General features: G+C 43.8%; 1 protein-coding gene across 1 annotated transcript in view; it reads right to left on the bottom strand.

The window, feature by feature from the left end:
- ABCD3 (ATP binding cassette subfamily D member 3) overlaps positions 1-23,897 on the bottom strand; it is a 310,675-nt gene that overhangs the window by 43,381 nt on the left and 243,397 nt on the right. Inside the window, exon 20 of the mRNA XM_085601490.1 lies at positions 15,735-15,854. Within this exon, the coding sequence (XP_085457616.1) occupies positions 15,735-15,854 (120 nt within the window). The remainder of the gene's footprint in view (positions 1-15,734; positions 15,855-23,897) is intronic.

Genomic DNA, 23,897 nt, shown 5'->3' with positions numbered 1-23,897 from the left:
CTCCGATACTTTGGATTTACTCCTGACTCCTGAATTAACTTGATGCCCTTGGCTCATCTACTGGGTAAGTCACTGCTCACGCGGTTGCCCCGTCCCGTTAACTTTCCGTTAATCAGTGGGGTGTTTCCAATTTCCCTTCCCGTTCATTTTCACCCACTTTATTAGGCCCGTTCCAGTAAACCTTGATTGACGAACAAACCGCACGTCCTCGCTTTCTCCCCGGATTCCTTTCAACAGCGGTGAGTCCATGGTCCATTCCGCCGCTCTCGTGGTGCACTCTCTGCCTTCTGCTTAGTGCATTTTCCTTCCCCATGGTCATTTTCCTATTTCTTGCCTCCCATAGACTGCGCGATGGATTCCTTCCAATAATTGCTCTCTATTCCACCGCCTGCCTCTTCATCGGCGTTGCTTCATCTCCTACGCCAGCGCTTTATTCAATGCGCTTCAAGTAGACCCATTTGAATTTTCCAGTTTGCCTCCCCCTACCCCCTTATCCTCCCCGTTTCTCTACCTTTTTCCCCCCCTTCTAGCCGCCCTGATACCTATTTCTATTTACAGAGCACTCCACAAATAGGCAACCCAGGTCCTGAAGATGATCCTAATCTGAGAGGATCGAAACGCCGTCGACCACTGCCCACCAGCTCGAACTCCTTAGGCGTACTCTGACCCCTTGTTTATTAACATAAAGGAAATCACGAACTGTACCATTGAATAAGTTGATGTTTGAACCTTTTAATCTGTACATATTGTATACTCTTTTGCGCCTTCTGCTGTGGTATTTTTCACGTTGTCACTTGCGCCGTTACTTCACTGTCACGAGCACTTTGTGCACATATCACTAGGGTTGCCTGGCTATTTATACCCTACAGTGCTGTTACAACTGTTCTGTATATTTACTGATCTTCGTATATAATATACGACGCCTACGGGCGCATGGATTGAACTATTTTGAAGTCTCCTCTTTTGTTCGCTAAACTGTAATGTCGTGTACATACAGATTTAAGTAATTACATTATATCCTGCTGAGATATTGTTGCATTTATACTGTACTCACCCAGATCTCAGTTGGGTTTATGGGTAAAACTCCTGTGGTTTTTCTGCATACCGAGGGGGGCATTGTATCTTGTTGAGGAGTACCGGGAGAGCCTGCAAGAAGGCCCCTAGGTATTTTTCTTTGTAAGCAAAAACGCTGCATTGGTGTAAGGATGATAACTTGTGTGCTGAGACTGCTGTAACTCAAATAAGGCTCGCTTTTTTGCGCTGAACATAATTTATTTTAAAATTCACTGTATCCCCTTATTTTGCGGCTTAGTATTCTTTATTTTAACTGATATAAAAATTGCCTTTATTAAGCGGTAGAAATCGCACTGTGATTGCCGAAATATTTAATATGCTACTTACCAGTATGCATCTGTTCTTGGCATGTAGGGCTGCTGACATTCATATCGGTGCATAGATCGCCGCCTAGTGTTGGGTCCGGATGTTTGCACGTTGTTGTCCTGGAAGAGTCTTCGAAGTATCCTGAGATAGGTGACTTCTCCCCTGGACTACAGTGCGCATGGGCATCCTCTCCATCCTCAGATTGTTTTTCGCCATTGTGGCAGTGATGGAGTAGATACAGAAAGTGATGACCATGCTATACAGTAATTCTGAGAGCTGCAGCTGCTACAGGCGCCGGGGAGGAGGGTGGGCGATATGAATGTCAGCAGCCCTACATGCCAAGAACAGATGCATACTGGTAAGTAGCATATTCAGTTCGAGGCATGTGGGCTGCTGAATTCATATCTGTGCATAGAATACATAGCAGTACCTCCTATTAGCGGCGGCTACCAGTGCCAGCTGCAGCGGTCTGAAAAAGAGTTTTGAGAACAGCCTGTCCTACAGCTGCCTGCTGTTTAGAGTGTACATCTACACAGTAGTGTTTGGTAAATGTATGTATAGTGGACCATGTGGCTGCTCTACATATTTCCTGTAAAGGAATGTTTCCCAGGAAAGCCATGGATGCCCCTAACTTACGTGTTGAGTGGGCTCGTGGGGGAATCGTTAATGTGCGTTTAGCCTTTTGATAGCAAATTTGAATACATTTAACGATCCATCTGGCTATACCTGCTTTGGAAATGGCGTTGCCCTTGTGCTGTGGAGAAAAGGCAACGAAAAGTTGTTTTATCTTCCTGAAGACCTTAGTTCTGTCTATATAGTACATGAGGGCTCTCTTTATATCTAGTGTATGGAGCATTCTCTCTGCTACATTCTGTGGATTTTGAAAGAAGACAGGCAGTTCAATAGTTTGATTCATGTGGAACTGCGATATTACTTTAGGCATGAATTTGGGGTTGGTACGTAGTACGACCCTGTTTGCGTGAACCTGTATGAATGGCTCTTGAATGGTTAGTGCCTGGAGTTCACTAACTCTTCTTAACGAAGTGATTGCCACTAGGAAAGCTACTTTCCAGGTGAGGAATTGAATCTCACATGAGTGGAGAGGTTCGAAGGGTGGACCCATCAGTCGGGTGAGGACCAAGTTGAGGTTCCACACCGGTGCTGGTGGGTGTCTTGGGGGAATTACTCGTTTAAGTCCCTCCAAGAAAGCTTTGATGGCAGGCACTCTGAATAAAGAGAGGTGCTGCCTGTTCTGGAGATAGGCTGCTATTGCGGTCAAATGGATATGTATTGAGGTGTATGCCAGATTGCATCGGTATAGGTGTAAGAGGTAACAGATTATATTTTGAATGGATGCGTCCTGCGGGTTATTGTCATTGTTGTTGCAATAAATGACAAACCTCTTCCATTTAGCTGCATAGCAAGCTCTGGTAGTGGGTCTCCTGGCCTCCTTAATGATCTCCATACAGTCAGGTGGCAGGTTTAGGTAGCCAAACTCTAGGACTTCAGGAGCCAGATTGCCAGGTTCAGCTGTTGCGGATCTGGGTGCTTAATTTCTCCATGGTTCTGCCTCAAAAGCGCGGGTTTGATCCGCAGCCTTTGATGCGGCACCACGGAAAGTTCCAGAAAGGTTGTGTACCATGGCTGGCGTGCCCATGTTGGAGCAACCAGGATGAGTGTCATTGAGTGCTGTCGCAGTTTGCGTGCCACCAGCGGTATCAATGGCGCTGGGGGAAAAGCGTACGCAAATCTGCCGGACCAGTTCATCCATATCGCATTGCCCTGCGACTGTGGATGTGGGAACCTGGCGGCAAAGCTTTGGCATTTTGCGTTTTCGCTTGTCGCGAATAGGTCTATCTCTGGATGACCCCACTGCTGGAAGTACGGTTGGAGTACTGATGGGTGTAACTCCCACTTGTGCATCTGGTGGCTGTGTCTGCTGAGCAGATCCGCCATCTGGTTGTCCTTGCCTGGGAGGTGTTCCGCCATGAGGAATATGTTCCTCTGAATGGCCCACTTCCACATGCTCTGAGCCAGATGAGACAACTGTGGAGAGTGTGTTCCCCCCTGTTTCTGTATGTAGTACATGGCAGTCATGTTGTCCGTCCGGATCAACACGACCTTGTTGCACAGATGTACTTTGAATGCCTTCATGGCTAGGAAGATTGCCAACAGTTCCAGAAGGTTGATGTGCATCTTCTTTTGTTGTGTTGTCCATGGTCCCTGCACTGTGTAATTGAGTACATGAGCTCCCCATCCCTGGAGAGACGCGTCCGCTGTCAGTATTATTTGTGGAACAGGCTCTTGGAACGGTCGGCCCTTGCAAAGGTTTTGTGGATTCCACCAATGCAGAAAGTTGTATGCCCGACCGCTCACCAACACTAGGTCTTTTAATTGCCCGTGAGCCTGATTCCATTGACGTGCTAAGCACTCTTGAAGCGGGCGCATATGTAGTCTCGCGTGTGGGACTATGAAAATGCAGGAGGCCATCATGCCTATCAACTGCATGAACACTCGCGCAGGAAGGGAGAGTTGGGGCTTGAACTTGGAAATCAGCATTTGGATGCTGTTGATCCTCACTAAATTTGGCTGAGCTGTGGCTGCCAGAGTGTCTATGGTCGCGCCTAGGTACTGTTGTACGTGTGCGGGTTGGAGATGTGATTTTGGGTAATTTAGTGAGAATCCCAGACTGTGAAGAAGCTGAATGGTGCGGGACATGTGGCTGGCACATTGCTGGGCTGACTTTACCTGAACAAGCCAGTCGTCCAGGTAGGGGTAGACGTGAACGTGTTGCCTCCGTAGATGTGCAGCCACGGTGGCTAGGCACTTTGTGAAAACTCTGGGTGCTGTTGTCACTCCGAAGGGGAGGACTTTGAATTGATAGTGCTGACCCTGAATGGTGAACCGGAGATATTTTCTGTGTGATGGGTGTATGGGTATGTGGAAATACGCATCTTTGAGGTCTAGCGTGGCTAGGAAATCTCCCTGTATGAGGAGCGGGAGAACCTGCTGCAGGGTGAGCATGTGAAAATGCTCTGAGAGAATGTATTGGTTGAGGGGTCTCAGGTCTAGGATAGGTCTGAGTGACCCGTCCTTTTTTGGTATTAAGAAGTACAGAGAGTACACCCCTGTTCCCTGCTGGTGTACGGGCACGACCTCTATTGCGCCTTTTTGCAGCATACTTAGAGCTTCCTGCTGTAATAACGCTAAGTGCTCTGAGGACATAGGACGGTGCCGTGGAGGTATGGTGGGTGGAGTGGAGGTTAGTTCGAGACAGTAACCGTGTTGGATAACATCTTTGACCCACCTGTCTGTGGTGATGGAATTCCATGTGGACAGGAACCGCTGGAGTCTCCCCCCGACAGGTGTTATGTGGTCGGGGGGGTAGGGAGAGGGCGTCACTGTTTGTTCTTAGGGGAGGACCTGGTATTTCCGTAACCGCGTCCTCTGCCCTTGGTGCTGGAGCCACGATATCCACCTCGGGTGTTTTTATCGTAGGAACTCTGTGTGCCCCCTTCATTGTAGGTTTGCTGTGCCCCCTGTCCTCTACCTGCACCTCTATTTCCGGGGCGACGAAAGGAGCCACTACGAAATGTCTGCGTTTGCAAAGCCCCCATTGACTTCGCAGTGTCCGTGTCTTTTTTTATCTTTTCTAAGGTGGCGTCAACCTCCGGTCCAAATAAGTAGTCGGGGTTGACCGGTTGATTGAGGATGTTATTTTGGACCTCAGGTTTGAATCCGGAGATTCGTAACCAGGTGTGTCGTCGTAGCATGACGCTGGTGTTTATTGCCCTTGCAGCAGTGTCTGCAGCATCTAGTGCACACTTGATGGATGCGTTTGTGAGCAGTTGTCCCTCCCTGATGAGGAGATCCGCTGCCTCTTTGTACTCGTCTGGCAGGTGTTGGAGTAGGGACTCTAGCGTGTCATAGTGTGAGCGGTCGTAGCGAGCTAGGAGGGCCTGTGTATTGGCGATGCGCCATATGTTTGCTGCCTGGGCTGCAATCCGTTTGCCGGAGGTCTCTAGAACCTTGGACTCTTTGTCCGGGGGAGGAGCATCACCCGTTGTCTGCGACTGTGCCCGTTTGCGAGAATTGGCAACCACAATGGAGTCCAGAGGCAATTGGCTCCTAATGTACGTGGGGTCCCCAGGTGCGGGTTTGTATTTCTTCTCGATCCTGGGGTTTATTACCCGTGCCCTGGTGGTCTCTTTGAAAATGTCCTTTGCTGGCTTGAGGACACCTTTTAACATGGGCAGAGTTTTCACAGTCCTCTCGGAGGATGTGAAAGTGTCCACCAAGAAATCATCCTCGATAGTGTCTGAGTGGAGTTGCACTCCATGATTGGCTGCGGCCCGTTCAATGAGGGCGTTGAATGCAGCAGTGTCCTCTGTGGGGGACGTTTTTGCGCCATAAAGTTGTGTGTCCTGTGTATCCAGAGCGGCACCTGGCTCTACGGGGTCATCCCAGACCTGATCAGGGTCTTGCTGGCCCTCAGGGTCCATGTCTTCGGGGTATGTGGCGTCGTCACCCATGTAGTCCTCCACTGCATCCGTGTCGGAGTGCGTTGGAGAGAATGATGGATCTGTGTAAGAGGTGTGGATGCGTTCATAAAGAACTGGTTCCGATTCCGCCGGCATTTTTTGTTTTAGCGGGATCCTATAAGAGTCCAAAGCGTGCCCTGAAGTGATCTTCCGCTTTCGGAGCATAAGCCTGCCGGTGTCGGCGTCGATGAAGTGGGACGGCGATGTCCCAGTAGTCGAGTGTTCGGTAGATGGGGACCTTGTCTGGGTAACGCGGGTTCTGATTTCGAACATCTTCGGCGCCGTGGATGGCGGCAAACCAAAGGTGATGTTGGCCGGTGCCGAAGGTGCCTTCTGTGCCCGTTTCGGTTCGGAGCCCGACGAGGTCTGGAGGGCTGCCTTTTCCCTGATGCGTTGCAGGGACGCTGCCACTTGTTGCACTTGGAACGCTGACGGTTCTTTGGCGCCGAGAGGTTCCGTCGAGGCAGGTGTGGACTTCTTCGAAGTCACCGGGTCATCGAGCCGAGGAGGGGTAGTAGCTGTCGACGGCGTCGATGAATGTACCTTAGTAGGTGCCTTCGAGGTGGATAGCAATGCAGTGGCCATTTTCACCTTGATGGCTGGTGCCGATTGCTTCGGTGCCGGGGGCCTTGGCGCTTTGACGGTACCGATGGATTTTCTTTTTGGGTTGGCGCCGACATCGGCTGCAGCGAGTTCGGCACCGAAGTCCCTTTTGGTGCGGTCGGAGCCGACGGGTTTGGCTGGCGTCGAAGGTGTGGTGGTCCTCGAGCCGACCAGTGTCAGTTTCACTTTCGGTTTCTGTTGAACCGGTGCGATGATTGGTTTCGGTTTCGTGGTAGGGAAACCAGTCTTTTTAGGTAACAATGGCTCTCGCTGAACGTCCGTGGCCGGGCCAGAGGTCGGGGCCGAGGAACTGCGGGATTGGTCTTGGGTAAGGCCCGAAGGCGATCCCTCGACCGGAGCCGTGGACTGATTCACTGGGATATCCTCCATTTGGACGGGTAGGCCTTGCTCCTCGCCGGAGCTACCTTCTTCGGCCCCCAAGGCCTTGTTGTAGTCTCCTACCTCATAGTCGGCTTCTTCGCTGTGAAAAAGCTCTTCATCGATATCTTCTGATCGGGAACCGTGTTCGGAAGTGGGGCTGGAGGGTGTATTTTCCACGCTTTCGACATCTTCGTCCTCGGTGCTGAAGATGTTGGTCGGGGCCGGTGCCGCTTGCTGCGCTTCCAGTCGCGCGGCTCGTCGATTCCGTAGGGTCTTCTTGGATCGGAATCGGGCACAGGCCATGCATTTCGATTCGTCATGATCCGGTGAGAGCCATTTGTTACACACCGGGTGGACGTCGATATGGGGGTATTTGGCGTGGCAAACAGAACACCGCTTGAATGGGGTCCTCGATTCCATCGTCGAAGGTCGGTCGATGGTCGGATTTAATGGATCCGAAAAGTTGTTAAAATCTCTAAACTAGCCTGTAGACTGTCGATACCGATCGGGAACAGTACCGTCGAAAACTAAAGGCCTTTTGGCCTGAAACTAGATTTTCCTAACTTGAGTCAAGATAAGCACATCCGAACCCAATGGCGGAAAAAAACAATCTGAGGATGGAGAGGATGCCCATGCGCACTGTAGTCCAGGGGAGGAGTCACCTATCTCAGGATACTTCGAAGACTCTTCCAGGACAACAACGTGCAAACATCCGGACCTAACACTAGGCGGCGATCTATGCACAGATATGAATTCAGCAGCCCACATGCCTCGAACACCTGTAAAATCTTGCCTGTGTCAATTTGTCCTTTGCGTTCACTCCCCAGTCCACCACAGCTGGTGCTAGTTGTGTGGAGGGAGCATTCACGCTATACTCGTTTTACCCACTTCTTGTGGGACACTTTACACCGCCATCTTGAGGAGATGACGGTCTAATCATTCGACATATTCTGTCCTGCACGCTATATAATCAGGCTATGGCGCTCACGCGCAGCGGACGCGCCGGCGGCGCGCCAAAGGCACGCCTAAGGCAAGCCCGTCTGCGCCCGTCCGCGACCGTCACGCGTCCAGCGCCAGCCATGCTGCCCGATGCCCCTTAAATCAGATTTTGACGACTCGGCATCTGGAGGAACTTAACATTGGTAAACAATGCGGTCACATGTTAGAGGTGAACGATATTATGGGTCCGATAAGCTGCCTGAAATGCCAGACCCTAATAAATGTTGTTAATCCCCATATAACGACTGACTCAGATATTATAAACACCCACTCGGTATCCATCCTTGGGGGCTTAATAAATGCTCGCTCCTTAAGGAAGCATGCCCTGGACATAAATGAGTTGATTGTAGAGAATAAATTGGACCTTCTATTCATCACTGAAACCTGGTTGAGCAAAGACTGCAACCCAGATATAGTGATCGCCCTGCCACCAGACTTCACTTTGTGTAGGCTTGACAGAGAGGAGGGCAGGGGAGGGGGAGTCGCCATCATACATAGGGAGAATATGCAGGTGAAGACTTTTACCCTCCAAGGCCTAAAAGGAGCAGAAAACATGGGCTTTTGTTGTGCCATGGGCAACTCCTTCTCATTCTCTGGGGTACTGCTATATCGGCCGCCAGGTAATAACAATATAATCTTGGAATCCCTGGGAGACGCCCTTAGTGAGGCAGTACTTAGGTACTCAAATTTTACCCTTCTCGGGGACATTAATCTCCATCTGGAATGTGAAAATAGCCCGGGAGTATCATCTTTTCTTGAAATTATTTCTATTTTGGGACTTCAACAGATGGTCCAAGGTCCATCTCACTGTGGAGGACATACGCTTGACACCGTTTGTACTAACTTAAAGTCTCTACAGATAAGCAATTTACTGCCACAGATTTGGACGGACCACAGTTTTATACCTTTCGTCTTTTCCATTCCCCAGAACGTTAGTACAAGCATAAATGACAGTGATCGCATCTACGCTTTTAAGCGGAAATGGCTCTCATTAGCCTCTGATCCTCTCTGGACAGCTATAGCTCAAGACACAGTACCTGAACTCATAGGGAAACCAGAAGAGGACTCAGTTAGACTGTCCAAATGGATCACATCCATTGGGAATAAACTGGAATCTTCTAGGGGAGGCAGTAAAAAATCTAAAAGGAAGATCCACAATGACCCCTGGTTTACCAAGGAACTAGCGGATCTCCATTTTCACAGTAAGCAACTGGAGCGTAAGTGGAGGAGGAAATATGAACCATCTAGCCGGCTTATCTTTAAAGCTTTTAGGAAGAACTATAAGAACTATAAGTTGGCCATTAATACTGCAAAAAGGGAATACTTTTGCAATAAAATCACTATAGCCAAGAACAATCAAAAAAAATATTTAAAATTGTAAAATCCTTTATTGATCCTAAAGCCCTGTATTCCACCATACCGGCGTCTGCGGCACTTTGCAATGATATTGCATGTTTTTTTGAAGAAAAAGTTAAACATTCAAAGGAACTTTAAGACCTTTATATCAGAAGATCTTACTGATATAAGAGAATCAAACTCCAACCCTAATTCACCAGTTCTTTCATCATTTCAAATGGCCACATTAGCTCAAACAAAAGAGGCCATTTTAGCCTGTAAATCAGGCTCACCCTTGGATGTATGCCCCCCAACTTTTCTACATCGTATAATCGATGTGGTCAACCCAGTCATCAATGGTATAGTCAACTCTTCCCTTGCCTTGGGTATTGTTCCCAGAGATTGGAAATTTGCAGTTGTCAAACCGCTAAAAAAGTTTTATCCAACTATAGGCCTATCTCTCTCCTCCCTATCCTGGGTAAGATCACTGAGAAAATAGTATGTTAGCAACTTGCCAGCTTTACTGAATCTGCAACTATCCTCCATCCTCGACAGTCGGGTTATCGTCCCAAACACTCGACAGAATCAGCCCTACTCGAGATATCTGACACCCTGAAATTCATCTTGGACAGCGGCAGGAAGGCAGTCTTGATTCTTTTGGATTTGTCTGCCGCGTTTGATACCATCTCCCATGATATCCTGATTGCCAGATTAAGATCAGGCGGCATCACAAATCGAGCATTGGACTGGATATCATCATTCCTGTCTAACAGGAGACAGATCATCTCCCTGGGATCCTGTGTGTCATCTGAACGCACTGTCCCCACGGGTGTCCCACAGGGGGCCTCTATCAGCCCCCTGTTGTTTAACATATACATGGCGCCACTGATCTCATTGATCTCTTCCTTCGGAATTGAGACGACATCTTATGCCGACGATACCCAGCTCATTCTGTCATTGGAGGATGGATCAACATCAGCAGAAGAGAATTTTAAAGCCTGTTTGTCAGCGATCATCAAATGGATGTCTAACAACCATCTTTGTTGCAACACCGATAAAACAGAGATTCTTCCCATAGGCAAAAACAACACGTTTCAACCCAAAGACTGGTGGCCAGAGAATATCGCAGCCCCTCCATCAACTGTGGAGGTTGCAAGAAATCTGGGAGTTTTGTTTGACTCATCACTTTCTTTTAAGCCACATGTCCTAAAACTAACTGGGATCTGTTTTGGTTACATTCGTACACTGAAAAAATTCTTTAATCTGATTCCATCAGCAGCAAGGAAAACGGTAACAGTGGCCCTAATACTGTCACGGTTGGACTACTGTAATAGCCTTCTTGTAGGGACCAATAAATCCTCCCTGAGAAGGCTTCAGGTGGTCCAACATGCAGCTGCTAGATTGGCTTTGGGACTCCCTCACAAATCTTCGGCCTCTGGGGCTTTGAAGATTTTGCATTGGCTCTCAATTCCAAAAAGAATTCTTTTCAAACTTTTATTGACAACTTTTAGAGCTGTACGAGGAGTCGGGCCGGCCTATCTCTCCGCCAGATTTAAACCTTACATCGCGTCTAGAACATTACGATCAAGCTCGGCCAATTTGTTAACAATAAGTAGGTTTAAACTGTCATCAAAAGGAGGGAAGTCAGCCACGATACTGGGAGCAAAAGCTTGGAATCATATGCCAAAGGAACTGAGGGCAATCCAACAGGAAGATCTGTTTAGACGAGCCATTAAGACCTGGATCTTTGGTCTATCAGATACCGCCTCCCTTGCCTTCATTTAGATTGCACAGTAATCAGTCAGTGTTGTTATCAATAAGCGCCAGGAGGCTCCGTCAGGAGTGACAGTTGCGCTATATAAACCTTCCTTTCATTTCATTTCAAGGAGCTGCTCCACACAATCGCGGGCAGCTGCCTGAGTGGCACATACCTGGGGGGCAGTTGAAGTGGTGCGACCCAGATTGGAACCTCAACAGAGGGCCACGGTCGCTTGGAGAAACTTGTCGCAGTTCCCCTTTCTTCACATTACCGCAAAACGAGGATTAGGAGCACAGAATTTCCTGTGCCTCAGTTTAGTTGGTGAATGCAATGTAATCTACCATATTATACCGATTGCGAGTGCAGATGCGCTGCACTCTAGGTTGGGATGGGAAATCTTTTGTAAACCATGCCAGTATTGACAACTGTGAGGATGATTTTTGGATGGTACCACTGCCTTTCATTCCCTGATGTGATGATTTATGTCATGTACGTCTTGCATTTGTCAGGATAACAGGCCTGACTTCAGGATTTGCCTTAAATGAGCAGTGATCGTGGTTTTGTAACGTGTGCACCCTATAAGTATTTACCTGATTGCCCTACCTTATAAGGTTATGACAATTGCCTAATTGGCAAGGTGATTTTATGATCTGTGGTACGTCATGACAAGTGCCTTGCAGAACAGTGGTTTATGCGATTGTGGTCCAATGTGTTTATGCATAATAAAGGATATTTTTTATATAACCTTGTGTGGAGTGTCTCTTTTTGTGGTGTGCCTAGTTTGTCACTAGTGTAGGAGTGTGTTGCGCAAATGCTTTACACATTGCCGCTGGGATAAGCCTTACTGCTCTGCCAAGCTACCAAGAGGGTAAGCAGGGATTATCTTGAATGTGGTATTCCTACCCTTACTAGAGTGGTGGGTTCTTACAGGCTTATCAGCCAGGTATGGCTTGGTTCCAGTTACATCTGAGATTAATTCAAGCATTCCATCCACCATTTTTTGTTCACTGTATTATGTTGCCCTATTTCGGACAGGTATGCCCAGACGTGTGAATGTGTACATTTACTATTTGGAGTCATAGTTTTAAAGTGATCTTCAGTGTTGATCTTGCCTGAACCAGCCAAGTCTGCAGAGGGTCTCAACAAGTGCTCCAAGTAAGCACTGCCGAAGCCACCCAAGAAGGATGGGAAGAAGCGCAAGAAGAGCAGGGAGGAGAGCTATGCCATCTACATTTACATAGTGAAGAAGCATGTGCATCTCAACACCAACATCTCCTCCAAGGCCATGGGCATCATCAACTCTCTAGCAAATTGCATCTTTGTTGAAACACTATGTTCCCTCTAGAGCTAAAATGACCTTTGAGACCAAGATACAGTGAATGGTACACAAAACAGGATACTTTATTCAATGAACTATTAATTAAAATGGATTCAGAAAAGTATTGAGCTGAAACAATTGATGAGATAGAATTTAGATAACAATAGAAGCATGATTTCATGAGAAAAGAACTAACGCCACAGAGACTTCACCGATTTTTCTCTATCACTGGATTCTTTGATAGGAAGGAGGGCGCTGATGAACGAGCTACAGTGGAGAGGTTTTTCGAGCAGTCCAATCTTTAACATCCACTCAAAGTCATTCGGAAGATGAAAACAAAAGACAACTGTAGATGCACAGTCTTCTTGGCATGTTGTGTTAATTGCTGTGATAAAGCAAATGGCTGGCATTTAATATAGCCTCCTGGTGTTGAGTGGTGGCCAGAAAGCAAAAGGGGAACCCTGCATGCCAGTGTCTATGAAGAGAGAAGCCAAGTCATAAGGCTCTCTTCAAAAGGACTGAACACTAAGGTCTTAACTCTGAGGGATAAAAGATGTCCCCCGATAATTGAATATTTATCCTTCGGTGGTTATTTTTGGACAACTTCACAAATAATATGTGAATATATATGTTGGACACATATGTAAATAACAAGTAATCCAGTTTTTTTTAAATGAAGTAAGGTTGCAATGAATGTATGCACTCAATACGTTTTACTAAAGGACAGCACATCTTCAATATCCCGGATTGAGGTGGACAAAGTGTTCCAACGGTGTCTGGGAATAATCACTACTTAAAACTTTTTTTTAAACGATTAGGATAGGCATACTTAAGATGTTGGTCAGCTGAAAGCAATGTAGTGGTTGAATATATTCGTAAAAATATTATTCAACTGGCTATGATGGGTTCTGTGCACAACATACAACGTCTTGACTTAGTCTATTGGAAACTGGCAGCATGGGCAGATAACGGAGGTTGAGTGAGACATGCTACCACTTGTTCACCCTCAAATAAATGCCAAATGTAGAAATCTGCAAAGTAAACAGTTTACCAAATTGATCTTAATCCCATAACCCATTCCTGTCAGCCACACATTTGTATGGTAAAACCAAACATGACAATACTGGGATTTTACCAATTTATAATGAAATAGAAGCATGTCGAAGCACTCATTAGGGAGAAGGTCGAGGGTCTTGGAAGGTCAATCTAAGCATATTTTTCTGTTCAAGCCCATTAAAAACAGAAAACCTGAAGCAATTACTAAGATCATTATTGCAAAAATGTTTCACATCTAAACCAAAACTCTCGCGATCCAAAGAGGGATGCTCATCTCACAGGAGCAGATATGATTGACAAGATACCCATCATTGGTTAAAGGAATAGTGTAGAGATAAGGACTAATCCTTATCACCAAATAACACAAAACAAATGAACAATTATCCTATGAGATTCATTATTTGAATGCTTTTCTAAAAAAGTCTCATTTGAATTTTAATGAAATGACCTTGTTACAGATGAGGATGATGTGAAACATCACACAAATGTATTTGCATAGTCTCTTATCACAAGATATGATAAAACTTAAAAAGTGCAGGTAGAACAGTGCTTACTGAAGGAAGTATTAATATGTTTAGAAATAAGAGACCGTTGAACTAAATGTCTGAGATGTACTAAACTTAAATGAAGAGCACAAGAAAAGTCAGTTAAATCCTCCGGAGCGCTTGTGTATTTGGATCAAGATACTGTCTTAGTATATTTCGGTCTGTCAACGTTTTGTCCCGTTCAGGCATTTGCTAATGGGTCTCGTCAGGAAGAGAACAACTGTTTGGCTTAATCAGATGTGTGATCTTAGAATTGATCTTGCCTTAGGACTTATCTGGGGTAAACCGAATCAACTTGTGCCATGGCTGGAATTTTATGTAGGGTTTATTTGTTAAGTGCATTTGTCTAGCACTAGTCGACCCGGAGGCGTTAAGTCATTACAGGAAACAGTGTTGTATTAACAAGGATAACTGGAGTTATAAAAGTCATAATGCTACATACTAATGCTTATAATGGAGTATCTCTAAGCCTTGGAAAACGGTAAAAGAAATTAGTAATATTTGGCAAAGCTATTGAACACAGAATATTAGACAGTTAAGTCTGTGTACACTGGATAAGGGAGGACAGTTACTGGGGCAGTCAGGATTTAGGTTCTTTCTAAAGGTGCATGTTAGAGTGAGCATACTTGGATCAGGTGGTAGAAAATTCAATGCTGAGACTGCTTCTCTTGTAAGGACTGCTTTTGTGCCATGCCAGTTTTGCAGTTAGGTGCATCCTGGAGCAAATACTGTTTGCTTCACAGTCTTCTTTTTCCTGTGGAAACGTTTAGTAGATTAACTAAGTTTATTTCTTGTAATACGAGAGTGATGAGTTAATAGTCTAGTCTTGACATCCATTTATTAAATAATAGCTTGCTCCTGCACAGTTAATCTGTTAATTAGGTATTCAATTCCTTGTCAATTTCCTGAGCATTCTATCATTTTTTTTAGAATTCGGAATGTTTGTCAGCAGTGTAACGGGTGCAGAGCCGTTCTCCTTGCTTCTCCGGTCAATGGTCCTAGTAGCCTAAAAATTGAAAGCATTATTCAAGGGCTAGTGCGAATAGTCATTAGTAGCCTACGTATTGTATCACGCATAGTATTGTGAAAATAGTAGAAAAAAGCATGAGTATTACAGTGCCTCTTCTTATTGAACAGCTCTAGGCATTTGAAACTACCACCATGCTTGTTCACTAACTGCGGCATCCATGTGAGGTCTCCTAAAAATTAAATCTTAGCAGTTTAGTTAGTATCCATGGTTAAAAAGCTAATTTTGGAATTTTCTTCAATAGCCAATGGTAAGAATAGAGTACATAAAATATAGGCAGTCACAAAGAGGAGTTCTATTGAACACTGAACATCATAATAAAATCTGCAAAAACTGCATAACAAACCTCAGGTTCACCTGGAGAGTTTCACAAAATGAATGTGGTATACAAACAAATAGAATAGGCAGAGTGTTCTTCTCAAATTGGAGAAAGAACTACAAGGTGAAGTTTTCTAAAAATGACAATTAAAACATTTTGAATTTGTAGACAAATATAAAGGCAACACAAATAGAGACATGTAAATACAATCTAATCGACAAGGATCCCCATAAATGAACATGGTATAGGTGTTAAAAAATACAGCCCGATGTTGAATTATTAAGATGTGAAAATCAGCACAAGAAATGAAGACAAGTGGAGGTGGGCGTAATAGGAGTTAAATAACTTTGTGGAGCCTTTAAAATCTGAACATCCGAAACACATGATACAATCTAGATTCAAATGCAAGTGTTTTCATACAAAGCCTGAACACCGAAATATAACAGGCGAGGAAACATGTAAAAGACTCACTGCCATCCTCTGTTTCTCCCCTCCACTGAGTACATCCATCCAATCCTGAACACTATCCCAACCGCTTTCACGATCCAGGATATGACCCAGCTGGACGTTATCGAGATATTCTTTCAGCACCTGTCATAATAATAATTTTTCAGTTTCATGATCTCCTCTGTAGGGCATTAATGCATTTTAAGAACTGGCTAAGCATACTAAACTAAAAGGATCACATAGTTTATCAAAAGAGAACAACTCATTTCATTAAACATCATGGCATCTCCAAAAGTAAACATTTTTCTTTAGCAATTTAAGGGTTTTGCAACAAACTCAATCTTCAGCAAAGTGTACAGCAAAACCGATGTAAACGAGAAAGTTGTTTTTCAACAATAACTCAAATAAAGTGAAACTATGCAGCTGGCCATGCTGTGGTCGCTGAAGATTATAATAAAGCAACACTTATAAAGTGCACTATGCATGGATTAGTGAAATGGACAGTAACGCTCACAAAATGGATTAAAAATGGCTAAATACAGATCTGAGTCACCTGTGTGTAAGACATCCAAACATCTTTATGCAAAACTGGTGTATAATAATCAAGCCTCTTCAACACTAAAGTATGTTTCAAATCAAATCTGTGGTGGTATGGGTTTAGTTCAGCCATATTTGTGGTATATTTAGACAAAAGCAGTGAGCGACTGGGTCCTGTCAGTAGAATGCAGGGAGAGGGTGGGGTTTTGTGTCTGGAATCATCCGTTGGGTATGCCCTTATAAGCGAAGTTTAAAAAATAGTTTATTTGGTTCATAGAGAAACCCTTCAGGAAATATGCGCACGGTCAACATTTAAAAAATGTAATGACATAACAAGCCTAATAATCTTGACATAGTAAGAGTCAACTCTCTAGCTGCACCTGGTTTGAGAATCCCTACAATTGCAACATTGTCATCCTGCAATTTTCTAATGTATCCCAATAGAAAATGAGACCTTCAATCACACTGAAAAATTATGTGCTTTGGGCTCTCTTGATTATTGTGCAAAGCTTACTTTATCACTGGGAAGACAATAACATGTGTCATGACCCACACAATGCCCATTAGATGGAGCTGATCAACTCAAAACAGCATACAAACCTTCTAACCTCCAGGTCCACAGAAAAGTTAGTACCTAGGGAATTCATGTACAAGTACTTGAACCACATACATTAGAGATGACTTCTTGGAGTTCACATAATCAGTGTCCTATAATCAGCCCTCCTAGATAAGGGATATGGTATTGCACATTTGTTGACAAGTTCACCTAGGCCTAAATTCTCGCCCCAGTTATTTAAATGTTGTAGTGTAGTTGTTTACTTTAAGTTAGAAGTGAATTATGCAAGCAGATTATTTCTCCCAGCCCTTTTTTCTTTGGATCACATGTTAAATAGAATCCTGGATTACTCCGACATTAACAGGTACAGACCGCCTTTTTAATCATAGTCTCCTTTAATTTATCTAGCCAGGTGGGATGCGATTGAGCCCAAATTGAAGACATTTTATGAATTATTTTAGGAATTTATACCATTAAAAGGGTCTGAAAGGATATTTTCTCCAACTGATGGTTGAACGTCAGCAGGCCACCTCTTAAGGTTTTCACCACTGCTCCTTAGGTTTGCAATAACGATCTCTAGTTCAATTCTTGATCAATTAATCCAAGATAAGTAAATCCAAAGACAACTCAGAACTCTACTTCTTTATACCTCCATCACAATTTATAGCAATTGTCAGCAAAATACAGGACTTTCTTTTTTTTCTGATTTACCTTGAGTAACTCAAAGCGCTTGCCTCCAATTCTGAAGTCTCAAGGACTTTAAGACTATCTGCAACTCTTCATCCAGCACCTGGACTCTGCCAGCTGTGAGCCCCACCCTGCCAAGTGGTACCAATCCAGTTCTGGGCTCATGGAAGTGGGTTTTCCTTTGTTCTGCAAATCCCATGCATCGCCTACTTAGCGCTGGTCAGAACCTACATATTTGCCTTTAATGCCATGCCGATTTCAGGACTCCAGAGCGTTAACAGAGCTGCTTGATAACGATGCAGGACCCCGACTGCAGGCCAACGACAACGCATCACAAGGTGTTCGACGACGATGTGGGATTCAAAAGTGCGGCTCAAAAGTGCGGCTCGACAACGACGTATCACCTTCAACGCACGAAGCTCGACAACAACGTGGGAATCAAGTGCGTGACTCAGAGTAGACGCATAATCCACATTCCTTCGAAATGACTAAGTTATTGCCTCCTCTGCTCCTCGCAGCCTCTCCACGATATTGACACTTGCTCCTTGTGAAGGTACTGTTTCAGGAGGGCCTAAATGGCTTCTGTATCTGACTCGTGCTCAATTGCAGTCAACTTGATTTTCAGATTTGACCCTGCTCACTACAAACTCAAGTAACCCCTAAGCGCTATTGACTTTTACGCACTAGATTTCAAGATCTTTTAAAAACAATTCATAACTTTGGTTCGATTTATTGGATTGTGGTAATTTTGGTCCTGTTTTGTTCAATAAATCAAGCTCTATTACTCTAACGAGGTGTGGACTGTTTTTGTGTGCTGTTTTCACAGTTTTACTTCAACAAGTATTGAACAAATACTTTACACATTGCCTCTTAAATTAAGCCAGGATGTTCTGTGCCAAGCTACCAGAGAGTGAGCACAGGTTAATTTAGGGACAGTATGTGACTTAGCCTGACTGGTCTCTACTTGGACAGGGTGCATACCTTTGCCAGCTACAGATCCCATTTCTAAGACACCGACATAATTTTACAGAACATAATACTGTTAATGTAAGTTGCAATAAGTAAAACAATATGAAGCAAACATCAATGGGTTATACTGGAGAAAGCTTAATAAAATTTGTTTTAAAAAAGATGTTATGTGAGAAGTTTATAAGAACAAATACCAAAAAGGTGTCCTGGCACCGAGAGAAAACTACAGCTACTATATCAACCTAAACCTAAAAACACAAAACTCACATGAAAGTGAATCAGCTCAATCCTAAAAATCCCATCTGGAAGAAAGATTATAAACTGTACAACTAAGCTTACAAAACCTTTGGAAAATGAAGAATGGTTTTCCGCGTAGTAATGGGCAGAGTATTCCATAACCTCGCCGCCGCCGCCACCACCACCACCGAAAAGCCCTTCCTCCCATACGAACCAACAAAATTGCCAATACTGATAATAATTCGAACATTCCTTCCCAGGTGTAAAGAAGCAATTCTGGAACACCAAAAGCCGGATTTTGCTTATTTTAATTTAACAACCTTTTCATTTTTGCTAAATTCAAAATGCAGCACAACTCTATCAAAACAAGACAATAAAAAACATTTTAAATACAACTACTCATCATACAACATGACTCCTTAACATTCCCACATTCCACTCACATATCCCATTCTCCCAACAATTATAACCCACACTGATCAGCAACCGTCCATACAGCACAACTGCAACCTGGCCTCAAAGCCTACTTTCAACAATTTAAACAACACCAGGGGCAGCTACCAAACATCGTCAAAGTTTAAATACAAAACTCCCTACTGTGCACTACTAAAGATGGAGAACAATACTCTTTGATCCTTTTATATCTAATTTACATTGCACAGCAAGGCAACCCAAATTAAACACCACAAGATTGTCTGGCATCAAGCAACAAAAAACAAGTTGACGCGTTTCGAGCCCGCTTCTTGGGGGGGGGGGGGGGGGGCTCTCTTCAGGACCAAAATCACTGAAATACAAGGGAAAAATCCTATGATGAGTAGTTGTATTTAAAATGTTTTTTATTGTCTTGATAAAGTTGTGCTGCATTTTCAAAATCAGTAATTAATTTGAATTTAGCAAAAATGAAAAGGTTGTTATATTAAAATTAGCAAAATCCGGCTTTTGGTGTTACAGAATTGCTTCTTTACACCTGGGAAGGAATGTTCGAATTATTATCAGTATTAGCAATTTTGTTGGTTTGTTATTTGAGACTCAGCCTTACCGATTGGAGCCAAGACCCTTTATTTGTTCTTTAGCTTCCTCCCACACGAGCACGGGCAAATTTGGAAACGGTAAAAAGAAAGGTATCCATAGAGCAAATAGACCTATTCGGAATATAGATCTTAAAATGCCTCAGATAGCATGAACCAGGGCTATGAATAGCACGGTGTACAAAACAAAGATTTAAAGATATTTCTTTAGGTACTGGAAGCCAGTGTAACGTACACAGTGCAGATCAAGATGAAGCATACCAGGGGAGGCCAAGAGCTTGCTTGATCGCCAAATTTGGAATACGCTGAAATGTATTCAGCACAGTCTATGTGGTGCCTAAGAAAAGAGAATTACAATAATCGAGACAGCTGAGAATAGTTGCCTGAACAACTAGCGATGATGGCAGCAGTAGCACAGTATTCCTGCGAATCCTCAAGAGGAGGAAAAAGGAAGACGTCAGATAAATGGAGTTCTTCATCAGCGCCAGATTCTCGTCCCAACAGAAACAAATATTTTTCACTATATTTTTCACAAACTCCGCTGAGAGAGGCAAATAAGATTCAATAGGGGCCAGAACGTGGAGAGAAGGTCTAACCAACCAAAACTGAGCCACCCACAAAACCTACGACTGGTCAATATTAAACCTCAGATCATTGGAATAGAGCGAAGAAGATACCACTGACATACAACAAATAAATGCTGCAAGTACGGCAGCCCTAGTCTTATCCAGGGCAATAATTAATTGTTGTCTGCATAATTCCTACAGGTTGCACCAAAAGACCCGATGAAAGTAGCCAATGGATGTACATATATATATTAACGAGGGTGGGACTAAGGGCAGATCCCTGCAGCTCCTCCTTGGCCCAAGAAATCTGAAAGAAGACTTAGAAGGGGAAAGATAAACCGCATGATGTCTATCTTCTAAAAGGGATCTATTCCATTGAAAGCCTCTTGCACCAATACCAATCTCCCTGAACCTCGCAAGAAGAGTGGAGTGGGAAACTGTGACAAATGCTGCTGACATATCCAAAGGAACTAAAGCTACCGGGTCCACCCTATCAGCTGACAGCCTCAATTTATCTAGAACTGCTAACAAAGCGGGTTCAGTGCTGTGAGAGGGATGAAAGCCACACTGTACCTGCTTGAAAATATGGAGATGTTCCCCCCCCCCCCCCAAAAAAAAAACAAAGCAGAGAATTGACAGTCAAGTTTGTTTGCGTAATGAATAAAAACAGTTACAAAAAGCAATTTGATATGTTCCTTTAAAATACAAAAGCCAAAAACCTTGAAAACCTATTCCGTTACAAGATAACAGTAGATTAAAAAATTGCCGCTCTTTTACCAGCAGTGAAAGAAGCATTTCTAATATAGTTCTAAAAATCATTCTGATACATTTGTTTAAAGTGCAAAAGAAGTCCTTAAAAACCTTTTAACAAGGTAGTCAAAAACCATGTCTAGCATAGTTTTAATAAGCCATTCCCAATACATTCATTTAAAGTACAAAAAAAAAAAAAGTCCTTGAAAACGCCTTTTCTTTGACAAGATAGTTATGCATTAAAAATTGCCGCTATTTGCACAGCCCTTTCTAATACACTCCTTTATCACTGAGAAGTAAACGCATAGAAAAACCTTTTCGTGACAAGCAAAAAAATGAGCAGTTTAAAAACGTAATCATTTTAGTTTGATGTATGTAGAAATGTTCAAGCCTTCAGGGTCTGGTTACATCTTTGGGGCCTTCGAGAGATTTATAAAGGCTAGTTTTGTTATTTGGGATGACCTCTTGTTACGTGTTTTATAGCAAGCAGTTAGTTAGAGCTAATATAGACCCCTTGAATTAGGTTGCAGAGTGCAAGTGACTTGTGCAAACAAGCATTCTGAAAAGTAGCTTGGCCATTCTCCTTCATGGACAGTACTTTTGAAGAAACCTTTTAGGTATTTTCGACTGTTGACCTCTTAAAGCAGGTTTGTAACGTGCAGTGGCTTGTGCTATTAAGAGCTCCAGGGAGTAGACTGACCTTGTTCGTGCACTGGTGAAATGCAGGTAATAATCGGACAAATGAGCTTAAAGGTCGCCTGACCTTGCTCCTTCGTAGCCACAAATCTTTTGAAGAAACTATTTTAGGCATTTACTTGTTTTGTCCTCTTGAGCAGATTATAGAGTGAGGGTGACGCTTGCTTGGAAGCTCCTGTTATTGATGTAACCTAACTCATTCACCAGTCCAATTCTTTTAAAGCGGTTTTAGGATTTTTAGATTATTGCAGGCAAGGGGTATGGAGGATCCACTTAGCCAAGTAATTACTGCTTGCCTACGGGAGCAAATCTGCAGATTTACAAAAATTGGTTTCAACAGTTTCTTATTTTGTGCCATAGGTACCAGGCACAGAAAGAATATATATTTTAACGGCTCTTGCTTAGATCCACAAAGCCGGCAATTTTGGTTTTGCGACTATTTTTTCCAAGATGGAATGAAAACGTTAGTGTCTATGATCCGGAATCAATGCAACAAACTGCTCCTTTGAGGCGTGGGAAAAATACATTGAAAGGTACTCCTGAGTTCTTAAATGTTTATGAGTTTCACTGTCCAGGCAGGTCGTCTTTTAGCGAAGGAATTTTTGTCTATTAGATTGGACAGGAATTGAGCTGAGGCATGGATTACTCAGTTAAGAGTGGATTTTCCCATATTCGAAGCCCGAGCACGTTGCATGCCTAGCACCTCAATAGCCTGGCTTAAGTATTTTCCCCAATGAGCCAGATTTCTGTGCTGCTGTTCCTCAATTTCAAGCCAACATGGAGCGTTAAGGGATCCCCTCTCAGAAGCGCATTATCTCCAGTACAGTTTGACAAAAGCACTCTTGCTTTGAAGAGATTGATTGTTTAAGCCAAACTCTAGGAGTAGCTGAGTTGGTGAAGCTGTTTTTGGAATGGAAACACCATTTTGCATACTTCTGTTTGGATCTTGTTGAGTCCGACTATTTCTCAAATCATGCATGATTTCCGTGCCATAACCACTGTTGGCATTAGCTGGGAGGACATAATGGTAATTAGATGGCTAAAGACTGACAGCTCAATTTCTTTTTTCGTAGTTTGAACCCATAAATCAACGACTGCTTTAGCCTGCATAGGGGCCAAGTGTTGTTTGAAGGTCATTTGGTGTTCCAAATGGATGCAAATATATTTTCATGTGGTAACATCTTTGACCTATTTCCTTCTAAGAACCAGTGAATGACTTAAATTTGGAATCAACTAGCCGAACAACTTTTGTTCTGTTTAAATTTAGCTTTAGCTCTTGCTAGTCCATGTCGTTTTTTAGGCCATTTATGCTGTGTTGCAGAACCACTGGCGTTTCACTCAAGAGAACAATATCATTTGCGTATTGAAGGCATCCTAATTTCTCTGAAGCCAGGATGGGGGGGATGGCTGTTATTCTATGGAAGGGCCGCTACAAGGTATAAGTGGAACAGACTTTGGGCTGGTACACATCCCCATTTGCGACCGTTCATCGTGGCGATTTTTTTCCCCGACTTGGCTGCCATCACCTATTTTGACTTGCACCCAGGTTTCTGTGTACAATGAAGTGATTGCTCTCAGGATATCCCATTCTTCAAGTTTCGCCCATAGACGACCACGGGAAACCAGATCAAAAGCAGACTTGAAGTATACAAAACACAAACAACCAGGTTTGTGATCCTTTTAGCCTTCTCTACTAGGATGTGTAGCACTGCTAAATTCATTAGGGTCCCCATGCCTGTTTGTATTCGTGGTATCAGGTTTTTGCATTTGCCCATGCTTGTAAGTGTTGCAGTCGACAGGACGCATATAGTTTAGCTTCTATGTAGATTAGAGCTGTGAGCCTATAGTTGGTTAGTAAGGCTGGGTTTCCATTCTTGTAGCTGGGTTGAAAGAGGTTACCTTTCCATAAATTTGGGATGATGTTGGAGCGACAGACAGTTGAAGAGAAGTGCTAAATATTGGGCCCAATAATTTAAGTCACATTTGAAGCAAGCATTTGGGAGACCGTTCGGTCTAGCGGCCCCTCCGGTCTTCAGTTTCTTCAAAATATTTGCTAAATGTTCAATGTTCACGTTCTGGTGGTATATGAAGAAATTTTCGGACTTCACCAGGTTCACCTGGTTGGCCTAAGTTGTGGATTTAACCCAGATCTCTTGACTGG

Source organism: Triturus cristatus, chromosome 4_2, assembly GCF_964204655.1.
Source record: "Triturus cristatus chromosome 4_2, aTriCri1.1, whole genome shotgun sequence".
NCBI lineage: Eukaryota > Metazoa > Chordata > Amphibia > Caudata > Salamandridae > Triturus > Triturus cristatus.
This window is presented reverse-complemented; position numbering and strand designations above follow the sequence as displayed.